Source organism: Moschus berezovskii, chromosome 16 (assembly GCF_049115385.1).
Source record: "Moschus berezovskii isolate FMDL1 chromosome 16, NW_MosBer_1.0, whole genome shotgun sequence".
Taxonomy (NCBI): domain Eukaryota; kingdom Metazoa; phylum Chordata; class Mammalia; order Artiodactyla; family Moschidae; genus Moschus; species Moschus berezovskii.
The window spans coordinates 67,506,084-67,532,192 of NC_142475.1; the positions used below are offsets into that span (position 1 = coordinate 67,506,084).

A 26,109-nucleotide genomic window follows, 5' to 3' on the forward strand; every position below is an offset into this window, starting at 1 on the left:
GTGATTCTTGGTTTCAGTGTAGGTATGGAGGCTTTTGGATGATCTCTTATCCATTAATGCTCCCTGGAGTCAGGAGTTCTCTGGTGTTCTCAGGTTTTGGATTGAAGCCTCCTGCCTCTGGTTTTCAGTCTTGTTCTTACAGTAGCCTCAAGACTTCTCCATCCATACAGCACCAATGATAACACATCTAGGTTAATGGTGAAAAGATTCTCCACAGTGAGGGACACCCATAGAGGTTCACAGAGTTACATGGAGAAGAGAAGAGGGAGGAGGCAGATAGAGGTGACCAGGAGGAGAAGAGGGAATCAAAGGGGGAGAGAGCAATCTAGCCAGTAATTAATTCCCTATGTGCTCTCCACAATCCAGAACCCTCTGAGAGGTTCATGGAGTTACATAGAGAAGAGAAGAGGGAGGAAGGAGACAGAGGTGACCAGGAGGAGAAAAGGGGGAATCAAAAGGAGAGAGACAGATCTAGGCCGTAATCAGTGCGCTAAGTGTTCTCCACAGCCTGGAACACCCACAGAGAGTCACAGGGTTGGGTAGAGAAGAGAAGGAGGAGAGAGCAGATAGAAGTGACCTGGGGGAGACAAAGAAGAGTCAAAAGGGGGAGAGGGCAATCAAGTCAGTCATCACACTCCTAAGTAAAACTGGGTACTCAAGATTGGATTCTTAAGGGTTCAAATTTGATAACAAATACCACAAAGCAAAGATTAAAAATCTAAAGTAGAGGTTACACTCTCAAAAATACAATATTAAAAAAACAAGAGAATATCACAAAAATTATAAAAAATATATATGAAGTTTGCCTTAAAAATAGGGTCTTTTTTTTCTTTGGCAAGGTAATAGTAGGTTATAAAAATGAAAATTAAAGGAGTAATAGAGGACTCCTAAATTGTTTTTAATTACAAAAATGATAATAGTAAAAATATATCTAGAAATTTCTCTGGAGCTGTTGTGGGCAGTGTGGGGTCAGTTCAGTTTCAGATAGTTCCTTTTTCCAGCTTAAACTTCTCAAGATCTGTAGGCCCCTTCCAATGTAGTCGGTGTTCACTACAGGGTTTTAGTCGGTTGCACCTGTCACTTCCAAGGCGATTCCCTCTGTTTATTTTGGCTTCTTCTGTTTGCTGGTCTCTTCAGTGTCTAATTTCTGCCCTGACACAAGGGGGCGAAGGTGGTCACTTATTTAGTCTCACTGGTTCAGTTGTGCTGTGGGGAGGGAGGAACACTGCAAACAAATCTCACTGGCATGTGTGGGGAGTGCTCACAGTGTCTTGGTCACACTGGGCTTGCGCCCGCTCACAGCGTGTGTGCTTTTCCAGTCTACACTGCTCAGGCTTCAGGTTGCTCTGCTGTGAACTGTCTGAGGCAGGCCCTGGGTTGCATGCACTTCCCAGGTCTAAGTCGCTCAGGTTCAGGTTCTCGGGTCCTCCACAAAGGCACAGTCTTGGTTGGGCCTGCGTTTTGTTCCCTTCCCAAGTCCGAGTAGCTCAGGTGACTAGGTGCTTGGCGAGCACACTCTCCCCAGGTGCGGTGTGTCTTATCGCCTCCCTGGTCCCAGCCACTGGATTTCCTGGGTGGCAGTTGGCGCACCCTCTCAGGTGTGCTGTGTGTCTCTTCTGGGGAGCTGATCTCTGGCTGCAACCCTCCCAGCAGATGGTAACCGTCCAGAATCCCAGCAAGTCTTGGGTGGCTATTGGAAGCCTGCTTGCAGTTTGGTAGAGGATGCCTGGGCCCCTTTCCGGCTCTGGCTGCCGCCCACCTGTCTCCCTGCCTCTGGTGGGGGATGGGCCGGTTCACAGCCCTCCTCTGGTATTCACTCAGTCCTTTGTGCTCTTTTCGAAGACAATGGGCTGCCTTTCTGGGTGCCTGTTTTGTGGAATTTGCTCAGCGTTCAAATGGTCTTTCGATGAATTTCTCGGGGAGAAAGTGGTCTCCCCGTCCTACTCCTCCACCATCTTAGGACCAACTCCTCTACAATGTTTTAAAAATTGACTTACATTTAAAACTTACCTTCACTTTAAACACTGTTATCCAGAATATGATAGATTTGATATTCTAATATGTATTTTCCTAATGAATAACAATTAAAAAGTACCTATTAAACACAAAAATGTTTATCCATGGGCCACCTAAAAGCTATGCTCTCAATAGTAAAAACACCACATTTTGGCAACAGTAGAAAGTGCTCCGAACTGGGAGCCAGTTATAATACAAGTTCTACCTTTGAGTTTAATGTCACTTGGGCAAATCATCTCTCTTTTTGGTTTTCTCAGTAAATGTGGGTACTGTATTTTGGACTCTCTCTCTTTCACAAGGAAGTATTCTCACTTAGGAAATGTAGTAACATTAAGATTCTGTCTGCCTAATAAAAATCAGTTGTCTGTTGTTTATTGCATATCTTACTATATCCAGGCACTCTCCTAAAAGCTTTACACACACTATCTCAATCAATTCTCACAAGAACTGATAAGGGAGGTGCTACTATCATCTTCCAGGGAAATTAAGGCCTTTTCTCTGGAACTTTTCTAAATTAACCCTCCTAATTTGATGCAGATATGCTTTGTCGATGTGCCTACCCTGAGCATGGAAGATAAAGATTCTGAGGTGGGTACCCTCTGCTCCCCTCAGAGTTGGAATGGGCAGGAAGCTGCCGAGAAGGGTTATCAGTGACAACATGAGAAAGGGAAAGGTTGTGGCAGAGGGTGGAAAGGTGGGGGTGACTGAGGTGGGAAGCCATCATTCTTGCTTTGAAGTAGCAGCCTAGGGGGCCAGATTGAAAAAAATCTCAAAAAAGCAACTTTTCACAAGAATCTTATCTCAATTCCATAGGATGCTGCTGGCTGTAGTTCCCAGTGTGACTTAAACCTGGAGAATCTAGAAGAAAAAGCAATTACTGTGATCAAGGATACTGAGAAGCAAGACCAGTCTAAGGTATAGACAGCCTCTGAATGTAGCCTTTCTCATTCCCAGAGCTCAGTGCTGAATCTGAGGGCTCTGGTTCAGAGATAGTAAGAGAACTATTGTCAAATAGCCCCCAAATTTTAATACTATGGCATTCTAGAGGACACATGCCTAAGTTCAGAGTCACGGTAAGTTCAATGCCCACAGTAAGTTCACAGTATCTCACAATGACACTAATCACAGAGGCTCAGAATGCCCTTTCTTGATTTCAAGTAGCTCCTGCAAACGGAATCTTGCTGTGCTTTTCTTAACAAAGATACAGGCTCCTAAGCAAGATCATTTGCAATGTTCTTTACTGGTCTGTAATGGACTTGTGTGTCCCACATTGCCCAGTGTCCAAAACAATAGAGAAGATAGGGAAAAGAGAGAATCCACAACAATCGAACACTGTAGTTGCCTGGTCTCCACCCTGTTGTCTAAGAGGTTACCTAGGCTAGTGGGTACCATAAAAGTTTGAATCAATTACATTTGCACACCACTATCACATATGGAATTCTTTTGTTTTTGTATAAATATCCCAAGTTATACCTGGTAGCTGGTTTGGGGTAGGCATTAGCGCACATGATAATTCTCACAGTCCTAGAAGCCTGGAGTAGCTGATAATTGGAGCAAGGTATTTGGTTTCAGGACAAAAGAGTTAAATATTCCTTGTTCTGTGTTCCTAGGCTCTTATTATGATCAGAAACATCATTTCTGACCCCAGATGCTTTTGAAGCATTTTTTTTTACATGTATTATGATGAAAGGGGACTCTAAGGAAGGGAAAACCAGTTATAAAATATCCTCCAGAGGGTTTTGGGTTCAGTTAGGGGTGGCCAACTTCACTTTGGGGTCTTCATAGAAGGATCCACCTGGTGTTTGTTTTTAAAAGAGGAGCCCATATTTACAAAACACAATGTAGGTCTCCTGGATTGTAACTTAAGCTACATGTGGCAGTGACAAGCATATTAAGAGACACACTGATATACATGCATATTTTTACATTCACATATATGTACTGAATATTCATACTACCATGCCCATGCTAGCCTATACGGTTGACATAATACAAGGGGTATGATGTCAGCACATTATGACACATGCTTACACACAGTGACATCACACATGTGTACTGACACACATATGCACACACATACACACAGGCACATTTTCACACACAATATCGACTGACACATTCACACTCATGACTTGATATATTAATGCGCATACACACATACAACAGAGACACTGACACATTCTTGACATATATTGTGATGAGTTCACATACTCAAATGAAATTGACAAATATAGTGAAAACACTTATATGTAGTTAAATGTACAAATGTATATACCCGAAGCTTTTGTCACTGCCACTTGTGCTTGAATGTGTACTAATGGATATAATTGTGTGTTATGTGTCCATGAAAATTCTAAAGGCCAAATCCTTAATCTGTGCAACTTCAGAGATATATTTCCTAAATAGGGGAAAGAAGTACCTATCCAAACTCTTATGGATGGGTGTTGTTCTTTTTTTAGACGAAGGGGTCAGTGTGCCTTTTCAAACAAGCTCCTACTGATCCTTTAAGTGGAGTCAACTGTCTTCTTAATGAGCTTCAAAAGTATGCCCTGGGTTTCCAACACGCACTGAGCCCCTCAGCCTCCAGTTGTAAACATAAATTACGAGAGACAGAGGGAAACTGTCAAAAATTGCCTTCTGGGAACTACTACAGCGTCTATGTCGATCACCTGAACATGGATTATGTGAACAACGAACCTCAGAGACGACATCTGGTAACGACAGCAGCCACAAACACCAACAATAACCAGAATCGTCCTTCTCCTCCAGGCAAATCTGCTAGTAATCAGAGGGCAGTTATCTCCCCTGATGGAGAATGTTCTATGGATGATCTCTCCTTCTATGTCAATCAATTATCTTCTCTGGTAATCCAGATGGCCCGTAAGAAAATCAAGGATAAATCAGAAGGTGGGAGCAAATGTCTTCATCATTTGATCTATCCACCCAATGGGGACAAAGGGAAAAACAGCCCTCACAGTGCTGTGAGCAAGATTGCCTCTGAAATGGCCCATGATGCTGTAGAAGTGACCTCTGCAGAAATGCGGGGCACTGGGGAGGAGTGTAGGGATGGTGGTCGAAAAACCTTTCTGTATAGTGAATTATCCAACAAGAACAAAGGTGGAGACAAACAGATGTGCCAAAAAGACAGCAACGAATTTGTAGATTCCATCAGCAAAAGACTCGTGGTTTACGCCAATCAAATGGCATCTGATATGATGGTTTCTGTTGTGAAAACCTTGAAAGTTCATAGCTCTGGGAAACCAATTCCAGCTTGTGTGGTCCTGAAGAGGGTGCTACTGAATCATACCAAAGAAATTGTGTCAGATTTGATCGACTCCTGCCTGAAGAACCTACATAACATCACTGGGGTCCTGATGACCGACTCAGACTTTGTCTCAGCTGTCAAGAGGAATCTGTTCCATCATGGGAAACAAAACGCTGCTGATATCATGCAGGCTATGCTGAAACATTTGGTCAGTGCTCTTCTTGGTGAGAAAAAGGAAACTAAGTCTGAGTGTTGGTCATATACATCCTTGAAAGCCGGGTCCCATGATGCCAAATGCAAGAACCAAAGTCTTGAATGTTCAGCTATGAAGGCTGAGATGAAGGGAAAGGACAAGTGTAAGGGGAAACAAGAGGAATGCGAGTCTTTGACCAGTGCTGATAAAGTCAGTGAACATATCCTCAAGAAGAGCCTGATTACGTGGACCCAAAACCAGTGTGATCAAGGCAAGATGCCTAGCAAAACCTGTCCCCATAAGGAGGAAAAGAGAGAGATCAGCCCTTCCACAGATTCACTGGCAAAGGACTTGATTGTCTCTGCCCTTATGCTGATCCAGGACCATCTGACCCAGCAGGCCAAGGGCAAAGAGGAATGTGAAGATGACTGTCCACCTGGTACCATGAGCTATATGACCCAGAGTGCCCAATATGAAAAGTGCGGAGGTAGACAGAGTGCCAAGGCGCTTTCAACAAAGCATCTAGAAACTCGTGGAGCACCTGGACCACCCGCCTCTCGGAAGGACAATCAACATCTGGATTCCCAGAAGCTGGATATATCACACATGGTTCTATCACTTATTCAAAAACTGCTTAATGAGAGCTCCTTCAGGTGTGAAGATCTATGTGAAGGTGAGAACAAACATTCCGAGATCAGGACAAACAAATCAACCTCCGTGTTCAAGAAGACGGACAGAGAGGAAGAACAAGGCCAGGACAATCGAGAAGTTGACTTTATCAGTGGGATGAAGCAAGTGAACCAGCATATTATAAATCAGCTGGTAGAATCTGTGATGAAGCTGTGCCTTATCATGGCGAAGCATGGCAACAACGAGGCAGCCCTCACTGATTTGGAAGAGCAAGCATCCTCATCCAACAACTCTAATTTTTCCCAGGCCAGTGGCCCCAGATATAGTCACGAAGCTGGGATGTGTCAGAGCTGCCAAGACTGTCACGGGCCTGAAGTAATAGTCAGTAATCAGTGCTCAACAAGCAGCTTTCAAAAGCAGCTCCAGGCTGTCCTGCAGTGGATTGCAGCCTCACAACTTAACGTACCCATGCTCTCCTTCATGGGAGACAGTGATGGACAACTGGAGAAGGTAAGCGATAGCGACAGAACAAGGAACAAGAAGAAAGGGGGCTGGAGTGGGTAGGGACAGGGAGGTAGTGTTGTACTCAGAGCAGTCCATTCTTTCCTCAGTCTCTCTTTTCAGCCTTTAATCCAAGAATCATAGGCAGAAAGGTAGGTGGGGTGTAGGTGACCTTCTCCCTCTGGGTCCTGGCTCTAAAAACATCCCATGATTCAAGCTATCTCTGCTCTCTCGCAGCTTCCTGAAGTTTCAGCTAAGGCAGCAGAGAAGGGGTACAGTGTAGGAGATCTTCTTCAAGAGGTCATGAAGTTTGCCAAAGAACGGCAACTGGACGAAGCCATGGGAAACATGGCTAGAAACCAACTTCTAGACTGGCTGCTCGCTAACCTGTGAGCCAACAGCTCCTTTGCCTCCTCTCCCTCTCCGTTTACTCCCTGCCCCTAGCAGCATTCCATCCCAGCTGAAACACCCCCTACCATCAAGCCAGTGAACTACACTCTACATGATTGTATTTCCCAGCAGTTGGACTGGGCAAATGTAGGGTGTCCCAACAAGCTGGGCAAGAAAGTGAATAAAAAAAAAAAAAAAAAGTAAGTGGTGCCAGTGTTTTCTTGGTCAGATATATCTAAGGCTATTAAGTCCAGTTTCAAGGAATGGTGATACAGTGTTGGACTTGTGTCCATATCTCACCCTGGTTTATTTTCTAAGCAACCAAGACACAGGGGTATAACCCATGTCCAAGTTTCTAAGTCATTTGGCTTATCCAAATCTCAGTCCACACGTTATTTAGAGGTTTGCCACCGTGGCCTCCCTGTTTTTCCAGAATTATGCACAGAACTTGATAATCCCCCTTATAATCCCAAGAATGCAGATTTCTTGGTCACTTTTAAGAGTTTGAAGATGGGAGCCTAGATGAAAACAAACTTCAGAAAGTATATTACTCATGCACACACATACACTCCCAGGGTCCACTACCCATGGCTAAACACCACCCAGAACTACATCAGGATCCAATCCTTCCCCACATACAAAGCTTCCTTATAAGTCATTTCCTTCAACGGATGAGATTTCCCAGCAGTTTGAGAAAAATTTGCAGAGAACAAAGCTATAGAATGATAAATTCTTCACAACCACCCTATGTGAATCCCAATATCTCCTTTGAGACTAGCACTAAATTCCTAGATTTCTTGTATACTTCTCAGAAGTCCATCACAATGCTATGCCACTGCTGCTGCTGCTAAGTCGCTTCAGTCGTGTCTGACTCTGTGCCACCCCATAGATGGCCTCCTACCGGGCTCCCCATCCCTGGGATTCTCCAGGCAAGAACACTGGAGTGGGTTGCCGTTTCCTTCTCCAATGCATGAAAGTGAAAAGTGAAAGTGAAGTGGCTCAGTCATGTCCAACTCTTAGCGACCTCATGGACTGCAGTCCCGTCCATGGGATTTTCCAGGCAAGAGTCACAACGCTGTAATTCATTACAAATCAGATCAAGACAGTGTTTCCAGCCCTGTGGTCCTCTGTTGGATAGTTTGCATCATTCTGGACTCAAAAGTTAAAGCTTTGGACTCTTACTAGTTTCATGGCTTTAATCATCTAGGTCGACTCTGAGCCTTTTTATTTACCTGTGAAATGTAGACAGGGCTTCCCAGATGGCTCAGACAGTAAAGAATCTGCCTGCAGTGCAGAAGACTGGGGTTCAATCCCTGGGCCGGGAAGATCCCATGGAGAAGGAAATGGCAACCCACTCCAGTGTTCTTGCCTGGAGAATCCCATGGACAGAGAAGCCTGGCAGGCTATAGTCCATAGGGTTGCAAAGAGTCGGACACGACTGAGAGACTAACACACACATGCACACACACACACACAAAACGCAGACAAAGTTACCTTCCCTGTTTAGAGATTAAACTAGAGGAATAGATGTGATGATGCTCTGTAAGAATCTTTTTTTTTTTTTCTGACGAAGCAAGAGACTATTGAGAAGGGGTGCCTGGGCACAGAGCAGGAGGGTAAGGGAACCTAGGAAAACCGCTCTGCCACATGGCTCCCAGGCTCCAGTTTTACAGTGATGGGATTAGTTTCTGGGTTGTCTCTGACAAATCATTCTGACTCAGGGTCTTTCCTGATAGCACATGCATTGCTCAGCCAAGATGGATGCCAGCAAGAATTCTGGGAGGTCAGTAGGACATGTGGCATCTCCTTTTGACCTTTCCCAAATTCTTCCAGTTGATGGTGGCTGCTTAGTTCAGTGTTCCTTACCAAGACTTCCTGTTGAAAATAACTCATGCAAATGGTTACTATGGTACCTGGCCAGGGCAGATGATTTGAGTCAGTTTCCCCTCACAACTCCCCCTGAGAGACTTTATACTCAAGATAAGTGAAAGTCACTCAGTCATGTCCAACTCTTTGTGACCCCATGGATTATACAGTCCATGGAATTCTCCAGACCAGAATACTGGAGTTGTTGTAGGAAGGGGGACCCCTTCCAAGGCCTGAAACTGGGCTCTTGTCTAACACTCGGAAATGAATTGTCTGAGGAGACACATATGCTGACAAAGCAAGAGCTTTTATTGGGAAAGGGTGCCTGGGTGGAGAGCAGTAGGGTAAGGGAACCCAGGAGAACTGCTCTGCCACATGGCTCACAGTCTCAAGTTTTATGGCGATAGGATTAGTTTCTGGGTTGTCTTTAACCAATCATTCTGACTCAGAGTCCTTCCTGGTGATGCAGGACTTGCTCAGCCAAGATGGATGCCAGCGAGAAGGATTCTGGGAGGTGGTCAGACATGTGGTACCTCCTTTTGAACTTTCCAGAACTCTTCCGGTTGGTGGTGGCTTATTTCCCTCTTCCTTACCAGGACCTCCTGTCATGTAAAACAACTCATGCAAATGGTTCCTCTGGTGTCTGGCCAGGGTGGACGGTTTGAGTCAGTGTGCTTCTCCTAACAGAGTGGGTAGCCTTTCCCTTCTCCAGGGAATCTTCCCAGCCCAGGGATCAAATCCAGGTCTCCCACATTGTGGGCGATTCTTTACCAGCTGAGCCATAAGGGAAGCCCTATCTATACTCAAGATACTTCTTGGGAATTGGGGCAGAGGGCTGGTTCTCCTGTAATTACATTCAGCTGCTAGTGGGCATCCGTAGTCCTGCCTAGTAGAGCAGAAGTCTCTCTCCACCTGACTTAAACAGAGCAAATGGTAACCCACTCCAGTACTCTTGCCTGGAGACTCCCATGGACGGAGGAGCCTGGTAGGCTACAGTCCACGGGGTCGCAAAGAGTCGGACACGACTGAGCGACTTCACTTCACTTATGTGCCTAAAACCAACATTCACCTCATAGTAAGAACAATTTAGCCTGAAACTGTTGGACCCTGTCAGAGATGAAACAGATAGGGGCCAAACAGGAGGCCTAACAGAATGGTCATCACCGGGCCCCAGAAAAGGAAGGCAAAATTTGGCATGAGGGCTGCAGGGTGTGACTTTCTTCTGAATGGTTGGTGGTGAAGTAATAGGGTGGTGGTGGTGGTTTAGTCGCTAAGTTGTGTCTGACTCTTGCCATCCCATGGACTGTAGCCCACCAGGCTCCTCTCTCCATGGGATTTTCCAGGAACGAATACTGCAGTGGTTTGCCATTTCCTTCTCCAGTGGATCTTATAGTGTGTTCCGGGAATCTAGCATTCAGCTTGAAGTTTCCATCCTCCACCTGGGTGGGGTCCCAGTTCTACATAACTCAAAGATATTGTTATGCATATTCCTTGATTAAGAACTAGGATCCTGCCCCAAGGCTGTAATGCCACTTGACTGCTCCTCCGCTGTTTCTGTATCCTCTCCTTCTCTGATTAGCAACTGTTTGAATCTGCCCTTTGGAACTCAGGGAAGGTCAAGAGGTTGAATGAAGCCTATATCCTACAAAAAAAAAAAAAACAAAAAACTGGGGACACAGAAAGTATTTGTAGTCCAGAGACCCAGAGACTTGCTCAGTTTTAATTCAGGGAACTGGGCAGCTATGGCTCTGGCAACTTCCTGTCAAGATGGAGCATAGTGCTGGCTCAATTTGGAGAACAGACATTGAATTGAAAGTATTTCTGATTTCCAAGTGCTGGATCTGAGTCTTGTATGATTAAAATCTCAATCCCATGACTGCGATTGTGGTATAACAGTCCAAATTACAAATAGTTGGAAGAATGACAAGTGGAATTTTAATAGACAAATTTCATTTCGTTTCAGGAGAATAAGCCTGAAACCCAGTCTGGACCTGGCACTCTGGGGAGACTTGTAGCCAGGTAGCCAGTTTTCTAGTCTTATGAGTAGGTTTTAACTTTTAATGGAGACTTCACATATAGATATAGGTGCTGTGGGGTCACAAAGAGGCAGACAAGGCTTAGGATGAAACCACCACCAGAAACAGGGTCTATTGATCATCATACACCTCGCTTCCCTCTGTTAATATATGATCTAAGGCAATTTCCTTGTCTAGAAATGTAATAGTTCCAAGAGGAAACCTTTAAAAAGTAAGGTTGCAATGACTAGCTTCCAGCAGACATTGTTTTGAGAATGTTGGTGGCATCCAGTGGCATTCAAATAGAACACAGCTCAGAAAATTCAAGTTCTTAGCAATGCAAGGACTTGCCTGAAATTACTCACATAGTGTTACCTAGTTATTTCCTTGGATGTCTGAACCATAACTACACAATTTTGACTTCTAGTTGTGATATTCTCAATAGCCAAAGCAGATGTCACTGTTAACCATGTGAGTATTTCTCTAGGTATGAGAAGTTGTAAGAATCGGGACTCATGAAATCTTCTCCTGAAAATGTCTAACTCTCCGAAGAGTGCCTCATTCTTGATCTCCACCCTGCACTCTTTTCAGGGGGTCCTGAAGATCAGCAGCTACAGTGGCCAGGATTTAATCTTTGCAGAGGCAGATGGCGAGGGCCTCTTCATGGCAATACATTTGACCATGGTTTGTGGGGAGATGGGAGGGGGCACATTTCATGACCATTTCATCCCACAGTGCTGGGAATGTTCTTTCCCAGGTGTAGCAAGGGTAACTTAATGTACTATTAGTGGACTAGGCCATAAAACAACATCCAAAATTCTCTGGACCACCTGCCTATATAAGCCTCTTCTGGCCTAGGAAAATATTTCCTCTTATTGTTCCCAAATCTAGAGTTACACTGTTACAATCACTGATCTCATATGGAACTATATATTATTGTATCAGAGGCTCAGTAACACATTTGGTAATGTAGGAAAGATCAATTTTATAAAACAGGTGAAATATAAATAATATAGCTAGCAGTATTAGTAAAATTATAAGTTATAATTGTCAAGAGCTTCCATTAGGTCCATCCCAGTAATATCCCACATCATCTGACTTGGTCTATTCTGTTCCAATCTTGATCTTCCAGAGAAATTATATATTGGCATTGTTCACAAGGCACATAGCCCAGTTTCTTAGTGTTACTAGACTGATTGGGCTTCTCTGGTGGCTCAGATGGTAAAGAATCTGCCTGCAATGTGGGAGACCTGGGTTCGATCCCTGGGTTGGGAAGATGCCCTGGAGAAGGGCATGGCAACACATTCCAATATTCTTGGCTGTAGAATCCCCATGGACAGAGGGTCCTGGCAGGCTACAGTCCATGGGGTCGCAAAGAGTTGGACATGACTGAAACTAAGCACTAGACTGGTTACGCCTAGTATTATTTAATTGCTCCAAATACAGAGATTTTAAACTTAAATTACCATGGCTTGGTGTTATCTACATAAATCCATCCCGTAATTGTGGGAGATTTTATTCCTTGGCTGAAACTTTGCTTGTTCCTTAGACTGAGTCAGAGCAGGCATTAATTGGCCAGGTGAGGGAATTCCATCTGGTGATATTGGAAGCAACAGTTAGAACTGGACATGGAACAACAGACTGGTTCCAAATAGGAAAAGGAGTACATCAAGGTTGTATATTGTCACCCTGCTTATTTAACTTCTATGCAGAGTACATCATAAGGAACGCTGGGCTGGAAGAGGCACAAGCTGGAATCAAGATTGCTGGGAGAAATATCAATAACCTCAGATATGCAGATGACACCACCCTTAAGGCAGAAAGTGAAGAAGAACTCAAAAGCCTCTTGATGAAAGTGAAAGAGGAGAGTGAAAAATGCTTATGCTACTAGGGCCTAATTCTTGGCCTCACTAGGGCCTGACATCCTCAGTATGGGCCGACTCTTGTGCTCACAGCATCTTCACACTTTTTTCTATTATCTGACACTGCTTCTCAATATGCTGTGACTATGGTCCTCGCTTTGTCACTATGGCCTGACTCTGGTCTTCTCAACTTTATTCTGTCCTACTACCTGACTCTTTGCCTCACTGGGACCTGACTGGTCTTCACCATGGCCTGATTCACCTCACCATGGCTTGATTCTTTACTCTCTACTGCTTGACTCTTCGCCTGAGTCCTCACCGGGCCTGACTTGTCGTCCTCACAAGATGCTGACTCTAGTTCTCACTGCACCCTGAGATCAGTCCTCACTGACTTCGGAGTTTGTTCCTCACTGGGCCCTCACTCTGGTTCCCACGATGCTCCAACTCTGGTCTTCACTATGACATTACTTGTCCTGTCTACAACTTGACTCTTTGCCTCTCTATGACCTGACTCTTTGCCTCACTGGGGCCTGACTCTGGAACCCAGTAGGCCCTGACTGTGGTTCTCAGTGGGCCCTGAGTCTGGTCCTCACAATGGCCTGACTCTGGCCTCACTAGGTCCTGACTCTCGTCCTCACTAGGGCCTGACACTTGTCCTCCCTATGTTCTGACACTTGTCCTCCCTAGACTCTGACTCTGGTCCTCACGGTGCCCTGAGTCTGGTCGTCACTGGCTCTGACTGTGGTCCTCACTACAGCTTGATATTGGTCCTCTCTTGGGCCTGACTTTCATCCTCACCATAGTCAGACTCGCATCCTATGTCCTGACTGTCCGCCATGGCCTGAATTTTGTCTACTTACAGCTTGACTGTTTACCTCACTGGGGCCTGACTCTTGTACTTACTGGAGCTTGACACTGTTCCACACTGGGCCCTGAATCTGGTCCTCACTACAGCCTCGCTCTGATCCTCACTATGGCACGACTCATCCTCAGCAGGGCCGGACCCTCTTCCTCTCTAGACCCTGAATCTGGTCATCATGGGGTTTTAACTCTGGTCCACACTATGGCTTGACTGTGGTCCTAACTAGGGCCTGACTCTCATCCGCACTTTGGCCAGACTCCTGTCCTAACTAGGACCTGACCCTCGACCTCACCCTGGCCTGACTCTCCTCCTCACTATGGCTTGACTCTCTCCTATATGGCCTAACACTTTGCCTCACTGTGGCCTGACTCCTTGCCTCACTGGATCCGGACACTGTTTCTCACTGGGCCATGATTCCGGTCCTTACTATGGCCTGCCTCTGGTCCTCACTGCAGCATGACTCTCGTCCTCATTAGGGCCTGACTTTCACGCTCACTAGGACCTGGCTCTGTGCACTGATTCTGCCCTGTCAACGGTCCTCTCTGTAGGCTGACTCTTTCCTCACTGGACCCTGACACGATTCCTCACTGGGCCCTGGTTCAGGTCCTGACTCTGCTCTGCTCTAGGGCCGGACTCTCATGCTCACTGCAGCCTCACACCGGCCCTCACTGTGTCCCCACTGTGTTCACTACAGCCTCCTTCTGGTCTTCACTACCTCCTCACTCTAGTCCTATCTGTTGCATGACACGGCTTCTCACTATGCCCTGACGAGGCTTCTCTATGGCCTGACTCTTTGCCTCAATAAGCTTTGCCTCACTTGGCCCTGAATCTGATCCTTCCTAGGGTCTGACTCTGGTCCTCAGTATTGCCTGACTCTTATCCTCACTATGGCCTGAAACTTTGCCTCGCTGTGGCCTGATTCTTTACCTCACTGGGACATGACTCGGCCTCACTCGGCCCCGAGTCTGGTCCTCCCTAGGCACTGACACTCATCCTCATTAGGGCCTGAATCTCATCCTTTCTAGGGTCTGGCCCTGGTCTTCACTGGGCCCTGACTCTGGGCATCAAGACAGCCTGAATGTGGTCCTCACTAGGGCCTGACTCACATCATCTCTACGTCCTGACACTCATCCATGGAACCAGTACTGTAGCTGTAGGTGCGCCCTCCACCCACCCGACAGCCAGAGACCACCGTCCCCACACAGATTGTCACCAAGTTGTCCTATGGACCCTGCTCAAGGCCCTAGCCTGGCCAAGGCTCTCTGCCTTAACAGGGAAGGCTTCCTTTTTCCACTTGGGCTCAAGTAGGCGATTATGAAATCAAAGCCAAGAGCAACACAGCACAGGCTTTACTCACACCAAAGAACAGAGAAGCAGGAACTCAGTTCCCAGCTCAACTTCTCGCCCACCTGGAGAAAGTGGTTTGATTTTAACCAGTAGACCCTGGGAGGAGGAGTGAGGCTAATGCTGGGGAGACAGGTACATTTTGGGGAAGGAAGGGCAGGGCTTTTCCGAATTAGCAGGGGGCCACCTCATTTTTACCTTTTTGTGGTTCTTCATGTTGGTTTATGGCCACCAGTAGGTGTGTCACTTAATATAATGATCAAGTTAGCAGCCAGTGGTGACATGAAGTGACACCTTAATTCCCTGCCCAGGAATTGAACCTGGGAAGCCTGGATGAGAACCATGAATCCTAGCCACCAGATCAGCAAGGGCTAGAAGCTATTTTTCCCTGGATCTTTGCCCACAGTGAAAAGTGTATTATCACACTGACAGAAACTGTAAATGCAGGCATAGATGTTTCAGAGGCAGAGAGTACCAAGCGGAAAGCACGTGGAGAGACGGCTTGTGAAGACAGAAGCACAGAAGAGAACGGGTGTGGGCGTCCCCTCTAGTGAGGAGGAGCGGAGTAGAGAGGGTTACGTCATTTTTACGGGGCAGTTCTTCTGCCTCTGTTTCCCTTCAGGCTAATTATCCAGTTTCTTTTCTCATACCTTACCTACCCTGGGACCCTCCCCTGGGTGCACACTCACTCTTCGGCCAGGATGGATCTTGAAGTGAAGTCTTCTGGGAAAAGCAAGACTCATTGCTCCTGGCATTATCTCTTGAGTTTTGACCCATAAGAAGACTTTCTGTGCATGTGTAGTGTCTCCCTTGTCCCAAAAGAGTGGAGGGCAGAGATCCCTTAACTCTTTACTCATGCAGGATTGTGCCCCCCTACTTTGTCCTTGCCATGACTATTACCGCAAGGTGTTTGCAAGAGACAAACACTGGCTATTTACTCTCTGTTGTTACTTCTATTTCAGAGGGCAAACAGGAGGCTGATTGCAAATACCTAGACTGAAGCCCATCTAATTCTTCCCTCAGAAATGCGAACAGTTGTAAGTATCCACCATGAAGTCCACTTATTCGTGTCCCATGAAATGCAAACAGGAAGCCAGTTATGTCTAATCTGGAGCCCATCTATCTCCTACATCAATAATATAGCAAAATCAACATACAATGTCTGTTGGAAGTCAGATTCATTGCCAGCTTGGTCCCAGCTGGTTCCATCTAGTTTTCCTTATAGTTACCATTCTCCTCTCTGGAACCTTTACCTTAAAGACTTTTGTTATCTCCTGCTAAAGGTTGGGGTTAAAGGGTTGTGAACAAGGACACCCCTATTAAAGGAGGGTTCAGATGCTGCTACAGAAGCCCCTAATCCTTCCCTGAGAACACTGAGTGGGGGTGAGGGCATTCAGGCAGCAGGGCAGACAGCTTGCCTTAGTGCTCATGTGGTGCAGGGGGGCACAGGACCAGGGACTCAGCCTGCAAACCCCAGAACCACTCACACATCGGCTCCAGAACTGTTCCTGGAATGACAAGGAGAAGGGGTGTCCACCTAATAGACATGGAAGAAGGTGCAGGGTCTCCTGTGCTCTTGGAATGACAAAAAGGGGTGTCCCACCTACTAGATGTGGAGGAAGGGGGCGGGGTCTGCTGTGCTCCTGCAGTGACAAGGAGAAGGGCTGTGACACCTACTAGACATTGAGGAAGAGGGCGAGGTCTGCAGTGCTCCTGGAATGACAAGGTGTCTCGCCAACTAGAAGCAGAGGAAGGGGGCAGGGCCTGCAGTGCTCTTGAAGTGACAAGGGGAAGGGGTGCCCCACCTACTAGAGGTGGAGGAAGGGGCAGGGCCTGCTGTGAGCGCCAGGTGCTCACAGCTGAGACAGGCCTCAGGGCGCAGTGGGGATGCACCGGTGGGGGCCCTGAGCTGGTCACTCACATATCGTGCCTCTCCCCCCTCGAAGCTGTCTAGGGTGTCTACAAAGGGCAAAGCCCTGACAGCCACCCCCACCCCATCTCCCCAGGGAAGCTCAGTGGAGACTTGGCACCCGGCTGGGGGCTAGTCATGTGGTGGTGTCTGCCCTCCCCCTTCAAAATGCCAGTGCCCAGAAGGGGAGCCAGGGCTCAGCAAGAACCTCACGGTTAGTGCAAACAGCATAGGTGCAGGGGCCTGCCCCTAATGGGAGGGAGGCTTTAGACCCGGGCAGGGAGCTTCCCACCAGCTGCATGAGCTTCCTGAGGCAGCGGTGGCAAACGACCACACCCAGAGGCTCCAAACAACAGAAGCCTGTCCTCTCTCAGGCTGGAGACCAGCCGTCTGTGGTCAGGGTGTCCCAGTGCTGTGCTCCCTCCAGAGGCTCCAGCACAGGGTCCTTCCTGCCTCTTCCAGTTTTTGGGGCTCCACGTGTTCCTGGGCTTGTGGCCCCCTCCCTCCCACCTCTGGCTCCATCTTCACCTGGTGTCTCCTCTCTGTCTGTGTCTCTTAGAAGGACGCTCTCAATGATTTAGGGCCACCCCAATCCAGGACGACCTCCTCTCCAGATCCGTAACCAATTACACCTGCAAAGACCTACTTCCAAATAAGGTTCCATTTTCAGATTCTGAAGTCATGACATGGACACAGCATCTGAGAGCCACCCATTCACCCCACTTCAGCACCCAGTTCCCAGATGCCAGCCTGCCTTCCTCAGGACAGCACTCAGGTTGGTGACTTTCCATCTTCCTGCATGGAGGCGTCTTTTGTTTCTTACTGTAACTTAGTGAGGTTGCATGGGGGGGCCCTGCTGGCTGACCTCCTGGTGATTCCACGGACCATGCTGAGTGTCCTCCCGGAAGTGCAGGAGCATGGCCAGGGCTCCCAGTGCATACGCTACACTGACCAGTTGGTGGTCAGGCACCTGTGCGGGCTGGACTGGTCCCTGGACCACCACACCTTCTACCACATCGATAGCCTGGTGCACTGTGTGTGAGCCTACGACCGTGATGTGTGGACCCGCCTGAACGCTGGGAGCCCTCCTGCCTGCCCCGTGGCCTCCACCCCCCAAAGACCCTCCCGCCCTGGTGTGGACACCCCCATCCAGTCGTGGACCCCTGCTCCTGCCATGGACACCCCATCCCCAGTGGCCCCCAAGAGGCCTGCTGGGAGCTGTGAGAACTTGGCCATGGAGAAGACAGGGTAGTGGTGGGCTTGGACTCCGGACCCGGTGATCAAACTTCTGTCCCATCCAGGTCAGCGCTGATGAAGAAGTCTGCAGAAGCCAAGCCATGGATCCACCTGCATATAAAGAAAAACCCAGAATTAAAGATCCTGTTAGCAGAGTGGAGAAGGCCAGACAGAAGTCAGCCCAGCAGGAGTGGGAGCAGACAGAGAGCAGAGGTCTGTGCCCTCAAGAGGAACGACAGGACTGGGGCTCCTGGGGAGCAGCTTGGTGGCTTCTGTGAACAGACGCAGCCTCCTGGAGAGTGAGCCAGCCCTGTGTCCACACCAGATGGGACCATGGAGGCTCGGTTGTGAGTGTTACCAGTCTCGAGCTGACATAGCACATTAGGAACCTTACACAACCAGATAAGAAGACATTCATCTTATCCCTAAAACTGGATCAATCAGCACTTCCAGGATATAACTTGCTTCACTAGTTCCTCCAATCTGATTGCCCCTTGCTAGCAGAGAAGGCAATGGCAAGCCACTCCAGTACTCTTGCTTAGAAAATCCCATGGATGGAGGAGCCTGGTAAGCTGCAGTCCGTGGGGTTGCTAAGGGTCGGACACGACTGAGCGACTTCACTTTCACTTTTCACTTTCACACATTGGAGAAGGAAATGGCAACCCACTCCAGTGTTCTTGCCTGGAGAATCCCAGGGACGGGGGAGCCTGGTGGGCTTCCGTCTATGGGGTCACACAGAGTCGGACACGACTGAAGTGACTTAGCAGCAGCAGCAGCCAAAGAGACTTGTTCTTTTCTTCCAAGAGAATAGATTCTTAATTTGTAAACCTTTTGCTTGAAAAAAAAAAAAATCAGTGTTTCTTGTGAATCTAAATCTTCTCCAAAAATACAAATAAAATACTAGTAAGAAGACGAAAACAGGGCCAACCCTGACTGCAGCAGATGTAGACAAGAATGGGGGCTGCTTGGGCACTTGTGCCCCAAAGGCCCAGAATGCGGTGTCTGAGCCATCAGGGCTCTGACTCCAGGGGTCCACCTCCACCTGGGCTCAACTGGGGGGTTGCTGCAGGGGAAGCCTGGCCTTGGGTGATTTTTCAACTTGCCCCACCCCAGCTTCACCCCCCTGGGTACTCACTCCCAGCCCACCCCACTCCATTAATACTCTTTAAATGTCTCACTCAACAGGCCTGAGTGGGAGGTTTTAATACTGAGTGAGAGTCCAACGACCGGTGCCCCATGTGTCCTGCGTGTCTTGTGGGGAAAGGAGCCTCGCTCTCACGGTCATGCCCCAGTATGCCTGGGGCTGGTGGTGGAGGTGGGGTGTGGCAGCCCCAGGCTCTGTTCTGACAGAAGCTCCCTATCTGGACAAGTCTCTCCACACTCCTCAATGCTCCCTGGAAACTCAGAAGCCACAGCATAGGGGCACCTCTGGCACCTGGACCCACCCTAGGGCATTTCTCAGAAGCAGGAACCAGGCCTGGGGCTGAGGCGAGGAGGGAGCTGGCCTCTTTGTGATGCACTGGGGCTAGGATGCCTCATACCTGGGAGGGCCTTGGACTCAGCTAACTACCACCTGGGGTCTCCTACTCACCCCCCCCCCCCGGTAGAGGGCCCTCAGATTCCAGGGCCCCAAGACCCCCCACCACTTTTGACCCTGACTACAGAGTCAGGGATCCAGAAACCGCCTTCCAGATGTCCCTGAAGCTGTTATACTCAGGGTTAGTTACAATGAAGGATGCAATCAAACTCAGCAAGGACAGGTGTGGAGCAGGGTCCAGCCTCCTCAGCTGGAGCAGCCCAGGAAGCCCACCTGAGTCCTGAGGTGCAGGGTTTATTGGGGTCTCTCACATCAACATGGGGCCACGATGTGCCCAACCTCAGCCTCCAGCCCCCAAGGGGACTCAGGAAGCCCCACTACGCACCATGCCATCACGACAGACCAGCCTGGAAGAGAGGCCCAGGGAGCAGAGACACTCCCATCAGACTCAAGGTGACTCCAGAGCCAGAAGCAGAGGCCTCGCCTCTCTGTGTGCACAGGTGAGCCCACAGCACGCAGGCCCCAGGGCAGTGCCTGTTCCGAGTGGTTGGCAGGGGCACGTGGGTCAGCTAGTGTCCGAGGGCCTCCGTCTGTGACCTCTGACCGTGCTGCTCACAGAGCAAGGCCAACGGAGGGACAACAGGGCGGGAGCAAAGCCAGGTCGTGGTCAGGCTGGGTGAGAAAGGGTCCCAGGAGCGGGAAGCCGCTGCCCGTGCCCGTGAGCTCAGAGCTGATGTCCACCCTGTGGTCAGTCATGTCTCCCCACATCCCCTGTAGGGCTGCATTTCCCAGTCCTGGGGCAGGGTCGTACCTGTGTAAATAGCAGGATGCACAGCAGTGAATACAGCAGGGCCAACGTCTGCCCTTGCCATGCAGTTGAGACCTGGTGAGGGTGGAGTATCCCGACAAGGGGCCGACTGCGGGAAGGGTGTTGGGGTGAAGCGTTTAGGAGCATTTGAAGGGAACCCGTGCCTGTCAGCACTTCACTGAGGACACTGACCAAGGGTCGGGAAAGCCCAGGGCAGGTCCTGGGTCACCCCTGAGGCTGGACGAGGGGTGTGGGGGCGCGAGTGTCAGAGCTGCTCCCTGCTGGGCGACGCCGAGCCCCGCACCCCTGGAAACCACTCGGTGTCCAGCTAGACTGCAGCCAGAAGACAAGGGAAGCCCATCTACACAGCTGCAAACACCAACATGAGGCGTTCACTCTCCTCTTCACCTGGCATGGCAAAGGGCAAACTGAACTGGAGAGAGATGGGGATGAGGTGGGAAGCGTGGGTGCTTGGAGCCTAGAGAGGAGGGTTTCCAAATGAGGGGGTGAGGCCACAGGGAGCAGGAGGGGGCAGGGAGATGGGGGAGGCATGGTCGGCGAGTGCGGGGCACTGGGGCACATCCATCTTCCCTCAGGCCGGCCCCCTTTCCCGAAGGCAGGGTCTATAAGCACAGGGGCCCCTGCCCCTGGAAGGGGGTTTCTGTCGGGATGGTTCCCTGAGGCTGGATGTTGGTGGGGACATGGGGCAATCTGGCGGCCCTGGTGAAGACATCGCTCTCTCTGAGGGAATGAGGCACACACTCAGACTATCTGTGGATAGTCTAGTCCTCTGGGGGTGATGTCTCTTCCTGGGGGTCGATGGGAATTGATCCTCACTCCATGGGATACACGGGAGGGGAGGGATGGATCCATCCTGGCCCAGCTGTGCCTGGGCTCTTGGGGAAGACCCCTCTGGCCCACAGACTCACAGGCGTCAGTCACCACGGCTCTCTTGACACCCTCCTCCGAGAACAAGGCACAAGGACCTACCCTGTGAAACAAGGTGCCTGCCTCAGGGGGCTGGTGGGTCCCTTTCTCAGATGGCCACACTCAGGGCAGGAGGTGGGGTGAGGGTGGCCTGCAGGCACTCACCGTGGTCACTACACCACTGTGGCTTCCTTCTCGGGCCTGAGATGCCCAGTGGATGGGGGGCAGGCAGCCACAGGGAAGAGTGGGTCTTCCTGGACCCTGGGTCCCTCCTCCGGGAAGGGGCGGGGTTACATCCAGAGGGGAGGAAGCTAGTGACTGCCCTGGGTTTCAACAAGCACAACGCTCCAGCCTCCACAGGCCAGGTTTGGGATTCCTGTGACCCCAACACTGAACACCAGATTGGTGTGGGGGGAGGTGTGAGGGGTGTAAATAGGGGACACTTACCCTCAGGCCTGGAGCCCTAGATCCAGGTGCTGGGGCCTGCTCCTCCTGCAGGTTCTGTGGTCAGTTGGTTCCAGGTCTCTCTTTGCCCATTTCTGTCTCTGCTCTCACCTTGCTGCCGTCCCCCCCCCAAGGAAGACTGCTCCCCCCTCACATAGAGGTCAGTGACCTCATCTCAACCCAGGCAGCTCTACAGTGGCCCATCTGCACACAAAGTCCCATTCTGAGGTCCTGGGGAGTCCAAGTTGCTAGGCCTCTTGAGGTGACAAATCCTGGTGGTCGACACAGCTTGTGGGGACATGTTGGGGGGGGCGGGGCTCCAAGACTGGAATCCAGAAGCCTCATGGAGGAAGCAGTGTCCTGACTCAGGGAGGACAGATGGACAGGCAGAGGCAGGAGGGAGGCCAACTAGGGGACCACCCCTGCCCTCTGGGCAGTGAGCAGTCTCTGGAGGGCCAGGCAGGAGCTGGCAAGATAGAGATGTCAGAGGCAGGTGGCCTGGTCAGTTAATAGCAACCATAACCCATAACCCAGCCCGCACACCTGTCTCAGCCCTAATGCTAACCTTTCAAACCACCAACACCAAGCCAAATCTAATCAAATCACACAAGTATGCAATAATAAGAAAACCACACCAGGTATACCGTACAAATATGAAAGCAAGAACTCTCCACAAAATTAGAGCAACATGAAACCATCAGAACATTGAATGGATGGTCGCAAAGAGTCGGACACGACTGAGCAACTTCACTTTCACTTTTCACTTTCTTGCATTGGAGAAGGAAATGGCAACCCATTCCAGTGTTCTTGCCTGGAGAATCCCAGGGACGGGGGAGCCTGGTGGACTGCCGTCTATGGGGTCACACAGAGTCGGACACAACTGAAGCGACTTAGCAGCAGCAGCAGCTACACCAGAAATGTCAGGTTGTTCCACATATTAAAACTAAGCAGTGTATTGAAGCACTGCAAGCTGCAAACCAGAAACATGATCATTTCAATTACTGCAGAAGAAGCTATAAACAAAGTCCAGGGCTATCTCATGATACAAACACTCAAGAAAACAGGAATAAAAGGAAATTTGTTCAAAGTGAGAATAGCATACAAAGCCACATCAAGCTTCATGCTCAGTGTAAAACAGTGAAAGATTTACTTCTGAAATTGGGAACAAAGATAGGAAGCTGGCTTTCACCACTGTTACTCAATAGGGTACTGGAAGTTCTACCCAGAAGTCTGAGGAAAGAAATAAAAGGCATCCATACATGAACAGAAAAGTTAAAACTGTGTCTACTCACAGAACACAGATCACACTATCTTATAGGCAAAACTTCCTATAACAACGAAAAATTATTTGACTAGTCAACTAATTCAGCAAAGTCATAGGACAAAATATCACTTTACAAAAACCTATCTTATACATATACATTAGCAATAAATAATCTGAAAATGAGCTTATAAAAATAATTCTATTTAAATGTTAACATTAATATTTAGGGATATATCTAATCAAGACACAAAACTTGCTCTCATGTACATAAAGTTGTCTATACATCTGAAATTAGTGGAAAATAAAATACTTTTCAAAACACCATGTCAAAACCATGCCAGAAAAGCAAAGAAAATATTAAACTTCCATATAGAGGCCAAGCCTTATCCAGATCCAGTTCATTCAAAATCCACATGGAATTTAGAAGGCACTGTGGGAAGACTATATTAGGGCTTCCCTATAAAGGCTCTTTGTGACCCCCATGTACTATAGCCCTCCAGGCTCCTCTGTCCATGAGATTTCCCAGGCAAGAACACTGGAGTGGGTTGCCATTTTCTTCTCCAGGGGATCTTCCCAACCCAACGATGGAACCTGGGCCTTCTGCATTGTAGACAGATTCTTTACCATCTGGGCTACCAGGGAAGCCTGACCCTGATGCTGGGGAAGACTGAAGGCAGGAGGAGAAGGGTACGATAGAGGATGAGATGGTTGGATGGCATTACTGACTCAATGCACATGAGTTTGAGCAAGCTCCTAGAGATGGCAAAGGACAGGGAAGCCTGGGGTGCTCCAGTCTATGGGGCCACAAAGAGTCGGACACACTGAGCAACTGAACAGCAACAATAACAAGGACTTCCCTTTCCTCTCTGTTGTGGACAATCTAGATGTGGCGGAAACCAGGATTTTAAATTCTGACTTTCCATATCATTCCACCAAAAAACTACTAGACATAATAAATGAATCCAGGAAAGATGCAAAATAAATACACAGAAATCAACTGGATTCCTAAACAATAATAACGAACCATCCAAAAGTGAAAAAGCTCTATTTACAATTGCATCAAAAAGAACAAAATACCAAGGAATAAATTTAACAAAGAACGTCAAAGACCTGTACACTGAAAACTTTAAGACAAAGATGAATAAACCAAAGAAGATACAAATCACTGCAAAGATACCTGTTCTCATGGAACAGAAGAATTAGAGTTAAAGATACTTCTGCTCACCATGAATTTCACTGATAGCCTGAATATCCATTTGATGGACTGATGTTGAAGCTGAAGCTCCAATACTTAAAGAACTGACTCATTGGAAAAGACCCTGATGCTGGGAAAGACTGAGGGCAGGAGGAGAAGGGGGTGACAGAGGATGAGATGGTTGGATGGCATCACTGACCAGATGGACAGGAGTCTGAGCAAGCTCCGGGGGTTGATGATGGACAGGGAAGCCTGGCATGCTGCAATCTATGGGATTGCAGAGTCCGACGTGACTATGGGACGGAACAACAACTTGTGTTCATGGAACAGAACAAATACCATTGTCAAAATGTCCATTGTACCCAAAGCACACAGTGAATGCAATCCTTCCTAAATTTCCAATGATATTTTTCACAGAAAGTGCAAATCCTCCTAACATTTGTGTGAATCACAAAGGACCCCAAATAGCCAAGGTGACCCTGAGAAAGAACAGCCTGTGGGCATCTCCCTCCCTGACTCCACACTAAATCTGGTGAAGCTACAGTCACCAAAACTGCGCGGAATTGGCACAAAAACAGGCCCATGGCCAGAGGAACAGGACAGAGGGCCCAGAATTCAGCCCACATGGATGGTCCGTTATCCACGACAAAGGGGCCGAGGACTCAGCAAGGGCAAGGACAGTCCCCACAATAAACTGAGGTGGGAAAACGGGACACCACATCCCAAGACGGGCCCTGGACACCGTCCACACCGCACACCAAACTGACTGAAACCCCCGCTTTCCACACCAAGCCTTCTGGGTCGCCTGAAAACAGTAGTCATTGGCACACAGGAAACTCCACCGAACTTCTGAATTTTCCTCGCCTTTTCCTCTCGACGTCGCCCGAGTCGTCAGGAATCCCAGCTCCCATCAGTGTGGACGCCGCCCCGTGTTGTCCTGAAGCCGAAACCCCAGCGACTTCCAAGGAGATTGAGCGCTGACCTGGGAGTCCCAGCCGAAGCCCTGCCACGCCTGAGGAGACCAAACCCCGCTCAGCTACGCTAAGCCGGGGCTGCAGGGAACACGCATGCGCTGTGAGTCAGTGACGCGGGCTCAGCGCCACCCTGTGGTCAATAAGGAAAGTGCCGGCCGCGCCTCACTCCTAGGTCACGGGGCACAGCGGCCCCCGCTGGCAGAACGGCTGAGTCTGTTAAACTGGAAAGTGAAAGTCGCTCAGTCGTGCAGGACTCTTCGCGACCCCGTGGACTATACAGTCCATGGAACTCTCTCGGCCAGAATACTGGAGTGAATTGCCTTTCCCTTCTCCAGGGGATCTTGCCAACCCAGGGATCGAACCCAAAACTCCCACATTGCAGCCGGATTCTTTACCAGCTGAGCCACTAGGGAAGCCCATTCAATTGGAAATTCAAACTCAAATGAAGACAATAGCCCATAACTTTTCAAAAATAGGTAAAGAACAAAGAATTGAAAACCATATAGAATGAAATAAATGTAGACACAAACCTTATGAGGTGCACAAAATTCACTCAAAATTATTGATAGACGACTTGAAAGGTTGCTGCTGCTACCCGCGTGCTACCCTGAGATTTGCTGCCTCCAGAGGAGAGGAATTTGATCGGGGCCAGAGAGGAGGCTTGACCACTGGAGCTTTTTGTGTATTAGAATTTTATTCAAGTATAAGACAGACAGAGAAAGCTTCTGACGTAGACTTCAGAAGGGGGAAGACAGAATGCCCACTTGCTAGTTTTTAGCAAGGCATTTTATGTCTGTTCAGTTCGGTTCAGTTCAGTCGCTCAGTCCTGTCCGACTCTTTGCAACCCCATGAATCACAGCACACCAGGCCT

At 48.7% G+C, this 26,109-nt stretch overlaps 1 protein-coding gene and 2 long non-coding RNA genes across 7 annotated transcripts in view; 2 read left to right on the forward strand and 1 right to left on the reverse strand.

Moving 5' to 3' along the window:
- LOC129557854 (A-kinase anchor protein 4-like) overlaps nt 1–7,757 on the forward strand; it is a 93,956-nt gene extending 86,199 nt beyond the window's left edge. For 3 of the 5 annotated variants that reach the window (XM_088844906.1, XM_088844905.1, XM_088844907.1), the window contains exons 3-6: nt 2,554–2,604; nt 2,830–2,931; nt 4,476–6,614; nt 6,843–7,756. In XM_088844906.1, coding sequence (XP_088701032.1) covers nt 2,554–2,604; nt 2,830–2,931; nt 4,476–6,614; nt 6,843–6,998 — 2,448 coding nt within the window. In that variant the 3' untranslated portion in view covers nt 6,999–7,756. Of the gene's footprint in view, nt 1–2,553; nt 2,605–2,829; nt 2,932–4,475; nt 6,615–6,842 lie in introns of all 5 variants that reach the window. The other 2 variants (XM_055428499.2, XM_055428500.2) reach the window with 2 other exon arrangements.
- A 501-nt stretch (nt 7,758–8,258) lies between these two features.
- LOC148775268 (uncharacterized) lies at nt 8,259–25,325 on the reverse strand. The gene is made up of 3 exons (XR_016039412.1): nt 25,129–25,325; nt 12,343–18,200; nt 8,259–9,463 (listed from the first exon to the last, which is right to left on the reverse strand). It is a non-coding gene; the product is annotated as an uncharacterized LOC148775268 (long non-coding RNA).
- On the forward strand, nt 15,911–18,508 carry LOC148775269 (uncharacterized). The gene is made up of 3 exons (XR_016039413.1): nt 15,911–15,981; nt 17,524–17,628; nt 18,155–18,508. It is a non-coding gene; the product is annotated as an uncharacterized LOC148775269 (long non-coding RNA).
- Nucleotides 25,326–26,109: the final 784 nt, after the last annotated feature.